The sequence below is a fragment of the Centruroides sculpturatus genome, unplaced genomic scaffold (genome assembly GCF_000671375.1).
Source record: "Centruroides sculpturatus isolate CEXI.00-Female unplaced genomic scaffold, Cexi_2.0 scaffold1025, whole genome shotgun sequence".
NCBI classification, from domain to species: domain Eukaryota; kingdom Metazoa; phylum Arthropoda; class Arachnida; order Scorpiones; family Buthidae; genus Centruroides; species Centruroides sculpturatus.
In genome coordinates, this window is record NW_019385163.1 from 218,874 (window position 1) to 232,773 (window position 13,900).

At 29.2% G+C, this 13,900-nt stretch overlaps 1 protein-coding gene across 1 annotated transcript in view; it reads left to right on the top strand.

Moving 5' to 3' along the window:
• The window catches only part of LOC111635630 (serine/threonine-protein phosphatase 4 regulatory subunit 3-like), a 110,569-nt gene that overhangs the window by 43,795 nt on the left and 52,874 nt on the right, over positions 1 to 13,900 (top strand). The window contains 5 exon segments of the mRNA XM_023380646.1: positions 1,098 to 1,196; positions 4,117 to 4,740; positions 7,514 to 7,663; positions 11,319 to 11,363; positions 12,140 to 12,260. Of these exon segments, the coding sequence (XP_023236414.1) occupies positions 1,098 to 1,196; positions 4,117 to 4,740; positions 7,514 to 7,663; positions 11,319 to 11,363; positions 12,140 to 12,260 (1,039 nt within the window).

Here is a 13,900-nt window from a genome sequence, read left to right on the forward strand (position 1 = left end):
TTATTTTTTATTCTTATTTTAACAAATTTACGAATGTTTTCAGTTTCGTACAGCACCATCTATGGCAAGAAATGTAACTATTTTGGACTTAAAATTTTTATTACACCTAAAATAATGCTGCTGCTTTCTAAGCATTTTTGTGAAAACCACATCTTACTGTAAATCAGTGTTTCCTAATGTGGGGCAATTCAAAAATGGACTCATCCAGAGTTTAAGTTAACCGTATAGCCTCTGTTTATGTTAGGGGGACATAAGAATTTTAGAAAGGCTTAGGTGGAGCATAGCACAAAAAAGGTTGGGAAACACTGCTGTAAATAGTTTGAGTTTTTAATTTTTTAAAATTTCTGACTTGAATCACCCTGTATATGTGTATATAAGCAAAATGTAATCTGCAATATATCCATCACTGGCAAAAGTTTTATGATTTCGAGGAGGTTTCGAGATTTCGATGGTTTCGAGGAGGATGAAATATTTTTAAACAAGCTATATATTTACATAAAAAGATTAATTTAAAGTAATGATTTAAATGTTTAAATATTTAAACTTTATTTACTACCAACCAAATAAAAATTAAATGCCCTAGATTTAATCTAATTTGTAACATCTAAACTTTCACTATTCAAAAAGTGCAAATCTTGATATATTTTAATTTGAAAAAGTAATTTTTATACTGAATTATTTTTAACAAATAAGTAATCTTATGGGCATATTTTGAAATGCAAAAAGTTGTTAATAAGACTTAAAACTTTGAAAATTTTTATTAGAGTTGTTGAGTACAAGTTTTAAGATGATTTGTACATACAAAATGCATCTAGATTTAAAATAATTTAAATCTTTGAGAGATCTTGTTTTTTAGAAGTAAATTATGTAGTAATGAAATACTTTTTTAAAAAAATCAATCCTTTAAAAAACTTTAAAGGTTAATACAGAAGAAAACAGTTGTGTTCTGTATTAACCTTTGAAGTTTTTTTTAATCTTTTAAGAAGTTTTTTAAAGGATTGATTTTTTAAAAATATATATAAAAAACTGCACCATAAATAAATAAATATATATATATATATCTGTTACTTATACAATGAAATACTTTATTTTATTAGGAAACATTAATTGTTTGGTCTGAAGGAGATAATTATGATTTAGCTTTAAGCTTCCAAGAAAAAGCTGGTTGTGATGAGATATGGGAAAAAATATGTCAGGTAAGAATTTAATAATTTCTAATCTTTGTAAAAATTATATTAATAATAAAAAGTTAATTTTTTTCATAATTACACACCTAAAGGATTATCTTAATATACAGGTATCCCTTGCTTAACATGGATTTGCTTAATGTGGGATTTGATTAATGTGCAAGATTAATTGTGCAGTTCCTTTTCACATGCAGTAAAAGTTTTAATTAATACAGCTTTAACAGTTGTCTTTACATAACATAGATATGTTTTTCTCAGCAAATAAGGTGATAGTGAATTTTCTATTTTCGTTTATTAAAATAAAAATATTTATTATTAACTGAAAATTTGTTCTAGTGGATGGTGATTGTTCAGTTGAGTACCAAGGTACCACTGTATTTGATTGATGTGATTTTGATATATGCAGTAGCATTGAGGGGTTAATTAACTGCATTAATCAAGGGATACCTGTATTACATATATCCTCTGTATAACATGGTAGTTAGGTTCCAAAAAAGTGATGTCGTGCAAATTCATGCTATATGGAACAAAAGACTAGTACAAAACATAGGGTTAGGTTCTAAAAGTTAGCAAAAGTGTGCTATTCTTTTTCATAATTAAGAGAAATATGTTTATTAAAGCAATCAATAACTAACAATTACAATCAAAAGTATTTGACATTAATATTAATTTATTCTTTGCTGCTAAATACCATTAGATGGGGGATGATTTTTTTTTTTGGCAAAATATTGTCATTTTCTGAGCTTTCCTGATGACCTTAATCTCAAATATCAGCAATATCTTGATGTATATCTACTTTGTTTTTATAAAATCTGATACAGGTATACCTCGAGTTACCTGTATCAAGAAAATGTATGGAAAAATAAAAATCAAGTTTTATCATTTTATTCAACTTTACATCTGCCACAAATATTGAAATCGTAATATCACTAGAAAAATGTTAAAAGCACATAAAATCATATTAAAATACATACATTTACAGTAAATGTTAATATAATCATCATAAATCATAGAGAACGAAATGTGAAAACATCTGTGACTCTGTGTTGTCTTATTTAGCGGTCTTAAGAGCTCAATATTGGCATTTTCCATGGTAGTTTCAATATCTACTGTTTAGCATCATTGTCAGTGCCACTGGTTATTGGTAAATTTAACATAAATTTGTTTATTTTTTACTATTGCAAAATAATTTTAATAACTGTATTTGTTATTTAACCTTACAAAATCACTAAGGTGATTTTGTAAGGTTAAATAACAAATAATAATAAAGTCTTAAAGCAAACCACATTCACAAATAGTCCACGATGTACTGTAAACATGTATATTTACAAGTATGTACATACAGTACCGTACATATATTTGTAAATTTAGATTACTTTCTTTTCCTGTACTGTATTAAAAACTAAACTTTATTTGTTTGTGAGCTTAAAATAGATTCTTATTAATCATATATCATTAAAAATGCATTTATAAATAAAATACAAAACTGGGAATGATTATTTGTGGTTTAGCCTAGTGACAAGTAAATTCAACTTAAGTCACTTCTCCTGGAACCAATTACCGACGTAAGGCAAGGTATACCTGTATTTTCATTTGCTTGTATTTGCCTAAAAGATCTTTAAAATTTATTTATTTATTTATTTATTACATCAAAAATAGGAAAAAACAGTTGGCTGTTGATCTCCACTTTCTTGTTTAACAAAACCTCGACAACAGTAAAAAGGAACATATAAAAATGTGTAAAAACCTGACATTTTTAAAGGAATATATATAAGCATGTAAAAAATCACAGCTGAGATTTGAAAAAAAATCATGTAAAAACACTATAGTCACGAAAAAGATATATAAAAACACGTGAATATATTAAATTCATAAAAGACTTAAAATTTAATTTTTTTATGTAGTAACTTTTAATTTTATATATAAGAACAAAACACAGTTACAGTCTTTTGTGTTTATTTAGAGCACTATCATCAATTACAGTGGTGGAACCTGGTTTGTAGGAAAACTAGAGTAGAAAGCTATAGCAAGAAGAAAAAAACTTGTGCAATCAAGTTTTCATTAAAGAAAATCTGTCAAAAGACATGAAACAACGTAGAAAATTTCAATATTCTAAAATCTGTGGGCAGATATGAGACAAAACATGCATGCTTGCTTGAATAAAAAAATAAAGTATTGAATGACAGTGTTTGTACTTAAAATTTTGACTTTTGCACAGGGATGTCTCAATTCTCAAATCATGTTAGAGTGAAACTATGTTATATGGAGTATATTGCTAATTCCAGTATAAAGTTTTGTATTAATTTCTGCAATATTGTCTTTATCCTTTGTAGACTGAGATTATTTTTTAGTTATGCTAAACCATCATAAACTGATTATCCTTTGGTTAGTTTAGCAGTAGAACAAATATGCATCATATTCATATTCTCACGCAAAGCTGGAAGGATTTATTTTGCTTCTGGACAGATGTTTAAGTGTACACCTTGTGTTGTGTGCATTTGTGTATAAGTAATTATAATAAGTTTAGATAAATAATGTTAATATTGAAGTTAAATTTTGATGCCTCATTATGTAAAATTGTTTCTTGCTAATCAGTGAGATCAGTGTAGCTTTAAATTTTATGGAAAATTTTATCAGTTTATGTTTATACTTTAATAATGATGATTCTGTATATTTCATTACAGTCTTATAATTATTATTGTAACTAATTTTATGACAATATTCTTAACAGAATTTTAATATGAATTATATTCTAATATACAAAATAGTTGATATTGTATATATATGCACACAATGACACCTTTTATACTTATATAACAAAAATATAGTTTTTTTTAGTTAATATTGTAGCATTGTTATATAATAAATCTATATTAAATAAAAAACATTTTGTATTGAAATAATATAATAATAAAATGTCAAACTACAGGTACAAGGTAAAGATCCTTCAGTTGATATTACTCAAGATATTGTGGAAGAATCAGAAGATGAACGTTTTGATGATGTTTCTGATTCAGCTCCTCCTGTTGAACTTCCTCCATGTGAACTTAGTAGATTAGATGAAATTAGTGAATTAGTGAGTAATTGTATCCCATCACCAATCAGACGTGAAAGACTTGCTATGGCTTTAGAATCCGAAAATTATATCAAGAAGTTGCTTGAAGTTTTTCATATGTGTGAAGATTTAGAAAATATTAATGGACTTCATCAACTTTTTGAAATATTCAAAAACATTTTTATGTTAAACAAAAATGCACTTTTTGAAGTAATGTTTTCAGATGACACTATATTTGATGTTGTTGGTGTATTAGAATATGATCCAGTATCACCTGTACAAAAACGTCATCGTGAGTACTTACGGAATGTGTCAAAATTTAAGGAAGTAATACCCATATCAAATCCAGAATTGGTGAGCAAAATTCATCAAACGTATCGTGTACAGTACATTCAAGATGTTGTCTTGCCAACTCCTTCTGTGTTCGAAGAAAACATGCTCTCAACATTAAGTTCATTCATATTCTTCAACAAAGTAGATATTGTGTCTTTACTTCAGGTATGTAATACAATACTATTTTATTATCTAATATGAGTTCTAAATTAAAAATAAATTGTTTCCAGATACCAGATACTCCAAATAAAAATTGTCAAGTGCTGCAAATAAAGATTGTTTTCAGCACTTAACAATAATAATATGTTAATTAATTATCAAAAGTATTAGTGAATATATGTTTTTAGTTTATAATTTTTGAGTAAATATGGTTATTTTTAATACCTCAAGATAGTTTAATTTATACCAATATGTAATAATTATTATGTCCATTATAACTTTATCTAAAGAAAAGTAGCTTTTATTTAAGGAAAATTTTCTTGAATAATATATTTGTCATTTGATTTTTTTTGTAATTCTTTTTAATTTTTATGATTTTTTTTGTTTTTTATTACTATAAAAATGTACTGAATTTGCTTCCTGTTATTGTAATGATTTTCTTCCAATACACATTTAAATGGAGTATTTCTAGTGCATGTTCTGCAATTTGAAATAACCTGATCCACTGTGTGTTTCTAAAAGAAGTGATAATCAGAAAAGATGAAAATATTTTGGTCATTAATAAAAAACAATAGTTAAAGGCTGATTCAAGCTAGGCAAGCACAGTATTGAAGATATGCTGTAAACATATAAATTAATTATGGCTATAATAATAATAATGTATATCATAAAACCATGATAGAAAACAATAAGATTATTTATTATTACTGTAATGCAATTAGAATTTTTAATGGTGAAGTGATATATTGGTTTTTGGAATTTGAATTGGTTTATTTGCTGTTGTGTGAGCTACTAAAGGACTGCGTCAAAGAAGTAATTGAATAACTAGCACAAGTTTCTCAGAACTTTTAGCAATTGAATAGTTGTAGATTTTTGTATTCAAATACTCCCATTTTTAATTGAAATGACTTTGGATTAAGCCTAGTTATAAAAATTTTTATATATGTAATAGTAATATTACTATAAAAAGGAACATTTATGTGGTATAGTTTATGTATTTAAAAGAAGGAAAAATTGTTCAAAACAAAATCCTGCCAAACAGAAAAAAATATTTGTTACCTATTCTGATTTACACTAGTTTTACTGTATTAATAAACATAATATAGATTTCATTGCAAACTCTATTTGCTGTCTCATTTTTCATTTGTTGATACTGCCGGATTTCTTTTTCTTTCTGGCATCCACTGTTGTAAAAGAAAGTATTTTTAAAACCTTAGATGAAGAATTTTAGCAGGATTTTAAAAAAACAATAAGAAGCTGATAATATTGAAAAGCATTTAAGTATTTCTTATGTTTAAAGTAAATTTGGTTGAAACAGAATACATAAATGACGACTATTTTCGTAAAAATTTCAAATAAGTATCTTAATACTATTATAACATTTTCTAAAAATTCGATGAATATAAATATGAACTTCATCCATGACAATCACTTATGTAAAAGAATGAATACAATAGAATTCTTATGTATATGAGAAGTTCTAAAATATTAACTTAAATCCAGGCTTAATCTGTATTTTTTACATAGATTTGTTTTATTTCATAATTAGTCATTGTAATCAACTCTGTGACCATAAAAGTATTTGTATATATTGAGTGTGGCAATCAGGTCTAAACAAAGCATTCAATCATAAAAACAATGCTTTCATTAGTGCAAAAATCTGCTAATTTTCTAAAATTATTACAGAAAATCTTTGTTTAGTAATGAGTTGGTTGGAAACCTTTGGTGCATGGACTCTACCTGATGCCAAACAACCTGTATTCTTAACTGCATCTATACCTGTTTTGTCACGTTGGTGCACATTTCATGAAGGAGCAGGTGACATTCTTACCACATGTTCCAGCAAATACCAAATGTGTTCAATAGGGTTGCAGTCTGATGTGTTTGGAGCCAAGGCAGTATGTAGAATTTGTTGTGTTCTTTCATCCATTCTCAAGTAAGCCTCAGCCAGTGACACTGTGTATTATCATGTTGAAACATGGCACTGTTGTCAGGAAATATAGTCTGGAGATACAGGTGCAGGTAATCATGTAACAGGTCCCTGCATCGTTCACAATTCAAGGATAGTGGAATGATGCCAATGATCCTATATATTGCCAAGAAAGAGAACTCTCCACAGATCATGATACCCTCACTGCCAGCTTATGTAACTTCCAACTGTTCAACCAATACCTGGTGATGTGGCTTCGTGCTGTTTATGCAAGATTAGGACTTGGAAATTAGCATTGTTTACCAGGAAATGGGATTCGTCACTCTGCATACCCCAGGTCCAATGATATCTTTTCCTCACCCATGTGATGTGATGATGCATGGTCAGCAGAGGCACCTGTGCAAGTATATGGCTATTGAACCTTAGTCAATGTAAGATGTGTTTTGACAATGATGACACAACATATCTGCCTTGTCCACTGTTATACTGACAGTAAGCTGTTTCACTGTGGCATGTCTTTGTTCAGATACCAGTGATTGATTCCAGAGGTGAATACCTGTGGGATCAATCATACATGGCTGGCTGCTACAGTGTGATCTTCTTCTGGATGTTTGTGTGTGGTCCACCCACTCATGGTATACCCTGGACACAAGAGTTAGAGAACAATCAACAAGTGCAGCTGTTTTGGAAATACTTGCACTAGTCCTCCAGGCTCCAAATCTATATATATAAAAGTTGTCTAATATGCTGTAAATGGCAGTATGTAATTATGTTTTTAATTATAATAATTATAAATCAAATTTCCAAGAAAAAGTTTTTAAATTACTTTACATAAATCTTTTTAAACAGGATGATGATAAATTCCTTAGTGAGCTGTTTGCACAATTGACTGATGAAGCTACAGATGACGAAAAAAGGAAAGATCTTGTATTGTTCTTAAAAGAATTTTGTATGTTTTCTCAAACTTTACAACCTCAGAGCAGAGAGTCATTTTTCAAGGTATAATATTTTATTTTGTAGAATATTTAACATTTTATATTTTGATAAGATTCTGTTAAATTTGTCATTATAAATAAGTTAATGCTTTATTGTAATTTGCTTTTATAATAATGTACAATAATGTGTAATTTTACTCTTACTGTTTTTTTCCCTCCCTCTTTTTTATAAGCAATCATATAATAGGTATTCATTCACCAAGTTTTGAAACTAGTACAATTTCTGGTTAGAAATATTTGATTAAAATTAAAACTCCAGAACCTTTAAACGTCCAGTAGTAATCAATTTACTAATAAACAAACGTTTTCGACCGTACTCTCGGTCTTCATCAGGTTTAAAATCAGATAGTTTGGTGTATTTATTTATATATATTTATATAATTGTATGTATTACATATGCAATTCCGTCGCCATGGCAATGCACATGCATAACTGTATTCTTCTAAAATCCGTTTGTGCTGTTCCATTTTTCAAATTTAATTTCATAATCATTGTTCTATGCTTGCACAGGTTTGAATCTAACTGATTTTAAACCTGATGAAGACCGAGAGTACGGTCGAAAACGTTTGTTTATTAGTAAATTGATTACTACTGGACGTTTAAAGGTTTTGGAGTTTTAATTTTATATGTTTCCAGTATTCATGTGAGAAGATTTTAGAAATATTAGATTACACTAAGAAATATGTATTTAAAAATTAAGTAAAATTTGCTTTCTTTGGATTAAATGAGAAAGAAATAACTTAATCTAATGTTTTTGTTTTTCTTCAGTCTTAAAGAAAATGTCTAGTGAATATAAAAATTTAGAATGTAAACAATATATGTATTGTTATAAAGATGGGAAGGAAAGAAATATTAATACATAGCAATTATAGGAAAAGTTATAGATGATCATAAAAACAATTTAGGAAAAAAATAACAAAAATGCGTAGTAATGATGAAAACATTTTTGTCTTTTTGTAGTTTTACAGCTGGCGAGCAAATGGAGTCTTTTTGGTTCATGACATTATATGAACAAAAAATTGCTTTTATTTTTTTTAAATTTCTGATTTGAGTTTCATAATCTTATTACAGTGAACTTGCCTTCAAACAAATACTGATAAAGTGAATTATTGCATTAAAGCAAATTTTGCCATTGCCCTGGCAAAATGCCAATTGTCACAATGTTAATTTTCACATTATAAAGAGAACAAAAATTTTACCAGAATTTTTAAACTAAACTGTAAATTACTTTTACTACCTTCAAGAAATAACTCTATTTTCAATAATGATTTTATTATTCTCCTCAAAAAGTGTAAAAAGCAATGGTACTATAATAAATGGTCTATTTTAAGGAATCAAAATTGCCAACAACCAAAGAATCAAAACCAATTTTGACAAGGTTTATAAATGCCTGGGCATTTTAGTGCTGGACAACATAAATAGCCAAGTAAAGCAAGCAGTCAGCAATGAACACACAAAGAGTCAGCAAAGTTTTAAAACCAAACTGAATAGCAGCAATACAATAAAGGCCATACCAATTATAAAATACACTGCTGGCATCGTAAACTGGATCCAAGCTGTTTTGGAGACTCTAGGTTGCAAATCAAGAAAACTTATGACAATTCACTAAGCCAGGGTTATCCAATTTTTTTCCTAATGGACCAAGTTAGAAATTTAGATATATTCAGTAGGCCACAAAGGTACTTTCTATAAATATATGCTTTTAAAAAGTTTAAAATGTGAATATCAAATTTCAATAACAAATATATATAATTACAAAAACTACTGTATTAGTGACAGTAAAAAAGAAATTATACTCACACAAAATAAAAATAAATTCAATGCAATTTTTGACATTGCCTTCCTTTTATAATAATGTCAGTATCTGCTTTTATGATAGTAGTCTAAATTATAAGAATGTTAGTTAAATGGGAATCACTCAACCTATTTCTTTCAGCAGTTTTGATGTTTTTCATACACAAAAAGAATTGTTTCCAATAATATGTACTACCCCACATGCATAACAGTTTATTAGCATCAATTACATCATTATGACATCAAAGTGTATCCAGTGAAACAACAATAATTTTTATGACATTTACCAAAATAAATGAAATTTGTACCTAAAAAATTTAGGATGCAATGGGCTGCAGTTAAGCCTGTAGGACACATGTTGGACATCCCTGCACTATGCATTATATCCTCATAATGACACTGACAGACTGTACCTACCCTGCAGAACTGGGAGTAGAGGTTCATTGCAAGTGAGACAAATTGTTGAAGAAGAAAGAGACATGTTGGCTGATTACATTGGAAACAGTCAACAACAGACACCAGTATAAGTAAAAAATTGAAATTTGTAGAAACATTCAAGCTACAAAACATGAGTAGCATAGCAACATCTCAAAAGAGCAAATAGAAAACTGGCAAGGCAAAGCATTGCAGTTTCAATTTTAGACATCAAAGGAAAAGATGTCATTAAAACTTGGCAATGGTTAACATCTGGAACACTAAAAAAAAAAGGAAACTGAGGATCTATTTCTAGCTGCCCAAGATCAGGTGATCAGAACAAATGCAAATTGTGCAAAGAAATGGATGAAAATATGGACCATATCCTCAGTTCATGCAAGAAGATTGCACAGACTGATTACAAAAAGCAGCACAACATAGTTGCCAAAATGATCTTTGCAAAAATAACAATTTGTCTGCTACTAAGAACCAGTGGGAACATCAAATTGAAAAAACTATACTACACCAAACATAACCATTGTGAAAAAGAATGTGTGCATGATTGACATTACAATACCTGGTGACAGCAGGGTTGAAGAAAAAGAACCGGAAAAGATCACAAAGTAACAAGATATGAAGATTGAAATATGACTACTATCATGGCACAAACCAACAGCATACTGGGCACTGTTCCTGAAAACCTGGGGCACACTTTTAACAACTCAACATCAGTAACAACTCAACATCAATAAAATCAACACTTGTCAACTGCAAAAGGCCACACTGCTTGGATGGTAAACATCTTACATCAATACTTCATGACATCCTAAGTTCTTGGGAAGAACTCAATGCAGATGAAGGCCAACATCAACCAAAGAACTGGCCTTTTTGATAAAACAATAATAATAACAATAATAGACAGAATTACTCTTGTGCATTCCAGAGTTAACTTAACTGTTCATTATCTAAAAACAGGAATCCATGTACTGCATATCATTTCCTTCTGAAACAAGACTGCTGTAATTTAAATCTTTATATCCAATATTAAATTCAATATACTTTTATAGCATGTTAATATTTTTTGTTTCTTCCAGAAGAACTTCAATTTGTTTTCATTAACAGTTTGTTGTTTTTACAAGAACATTTAATAATGATTACAATATTACCTAAAATGGTTGACAAATAAACAGTTTGAATGCTACTATGAGCATTGTTTGAATTTTATGCTTGAAAAATTTGTTTCTTTTCTTTATTTTTCTTATCTGTTAATATTTTTACATGTAATTATTAAAAATGCAATTCACTAGTTATTCTTTCAAATTGATGTTTTCAAAGAATAGAATACTGTTTAAAGAAGCCAGTATTACTTTATTCTTTGATTTAGAAATTTTTTAGTATAAAAAAATTAACTCAAAAATATATTTGATAATGATAAATTATTATAATTTCAGACGTTATCAAGTTTAGGAATATTACAAGCACTGGAAATTACGCTTGTGAGTACATTTTATAATTTTTTGATGATAAAATTAATTTAATTACTGTTGACTTTTTGATATTGAAATTAAAATTTAAAGTTGGCATAGTAGTAACTGATAGTGTTAATAAGAATGTTGAATATCATTGAAGCAGAAACAAATATCTTTTTTATATCATATTAATTATATCACCACAAAATTCATAACTTTACAGTTTTTAATTCTTTTAGTTATTTAATTAATTACAACCATGACTTTTCAGTTCACATTCTCTTTGTAAATTGAAATTTCTTCTGATGAGGGAGCCAAAATTCATGAAAATATTTCTAAAAATTATTAAGACTGACTTCTTTCAAGCAAGTGATAATTTTGTTTATTGACATATAATGATAAATATCAATAAATGTATTTAAGGTAATGAAATTATAACAATGATTGTGAAAAAATAATGGTCTCTCTATTTGAATGACAGATACAGTAATACTGAATAATTAACAAACTATCAGATTTTTGCACACTTCAATATAGGTTCTCAAGTTGTCTTGGCTAATCTTGTTTTATTACGAGTATAATATTGCCCACATATTTTTAAATGTTAATATGACAGATGGTTCAAAATAACATCGTAAGGAACTGCAATGTGTTGCATAAAAGTTAAATGACTAAAAACTTTTGTTCTCGGAGGTAATTTGAATTCTCTTGGTTGCAAAATTGATAACTAATAAATTAAATTATTAATGTTATTGTATTTATTTAATATAATAATTGTTTACTAAGTATACTTTCAATTTTAGAGTATGGATGATATAACAATTAAAACAGCTTCTATCGACATATTGTCCTATGTTGTGGACTTCAGTCCGTCCATGGTTCGAGAATATTCTATTCAACAAGTGAATACGCAAGATGATGTAAGTATCAAAAAATTTATTAAATATTAATTATACAATCAATGTGAGTATATAATAATAATAATAATATAAATGATGGAATTATTTCATGTTAACAAATAACAGAATTTAACAATGGAAATTGGAGAGAATTTAACTTCTCTCCAATTTTCATTGTGACTGTTATATATTGATCAAAGTTGAAACAAAAATTTTTTTATATATTAAATGTTTGTGCCTTCAGAGAAATAAGAAGTGATGATAATTGACATGAAAGACTTTTATGATTATTACTCTAAAATGGAATGAATTTTTAATAGAATGATATATGTGAACCTATATAAATGCTATGATATAAGTTTGTCAGTGAATAGATTATTGTTTTTTCATTTTTTATTATTTATAAAATGTGCAAAAGCTGGAATTGCACAGGGCTTGTAACTTTTTCAATTAAGCAAGTTTTCCATCTTAGACATGCTAGAATAAGAAAATGATCACTGCTTCAAAATGTGAATATAATTTTTATAAAAACTCATTCTATGAAAAAACATTTGTTGAAGTAAATTCAAAATAAAAGGAAAAGTGTCCAGAAAATGAAATACACATTTATTTACGTGGTGTGTTCAAAAAGTATTGGACCTTTGGTCGGCAAAAATAAATTTATTGACTTTGAGATACAAAACCCTAATCCCCTTCAAAGTAGTGTTCAAATTTCTTGGTAATGTATACACTTCTCCCAGCGTTCCTGCCATTGCTGGAAACACTTCTGGAACGCATCTTTTGGAATGGCCATCAGCTGGTCCGTCGGATTCTGCACAATGTCTTCTCTCGACTAAATTCGGGTTCCTTTTAGCGGCATTTTCAGCTTGGGAAATAGCCAAAGGTCACACGGAGCCATGTGGGTAGAGTACGGAGCGTGACGAACCACAGGAGAATTGTGTTTAGCGACGAAAGCCCGAATCAGATGCGCAGAATGGGCGGATGCGTTATCACGATGGAGCTGCCAAGTTTTGATCCGGTCGTTTGTGTCGCACTATCGGAAAGATGATGAAGGACCTCCTGGTAGTACTCCTTTGCGATGGTTTGGCCTCGTGGTGCGTACTCACGGCACACCACCCCACGAGTCGAAAAAACTGTCAACATGACCTTTGCTATTGCTGCGCTTTTTTTTTTACCTCGATGATCGTCCCCGAAAGTCTGCTGAATCTTGCGAATGGTTTACGCTTGGGTATCGCCAAGGTTTTTGGCAAAATTTGATGTAATATCGCTGCTCACGTTGTTCAGTCATTTTCCAGCTTAGTGGAATCCGACGAGAGCGCACTACATGACCTCACTCATAGGCCGATTGCCAATGACTGACGCTTTCTGCAGGCGGGAAAAAATTCAGGGCTATGCATGACTGTCCCCTCCACAACTCCACCGAAGGAGGCCTCTCGCGCATCATTGGTTTATGCGGAAAAAAAAAGGTCCGATACTTTTTGAACAGACCACGTATATATTCTCAACTGAAAAATGGAGTGCATGCCAAATGTATGTTCTAAATAAAACTAGTGTGTTTTTTAAAATTTACAAAATTTAACCTATTCCACGTTGAAAGTTTTCTCTGTTGCATGTGGCCACCATGTTGAATTTTTGCCGACGTTAAGTCTAATGAAATTTTTTTTT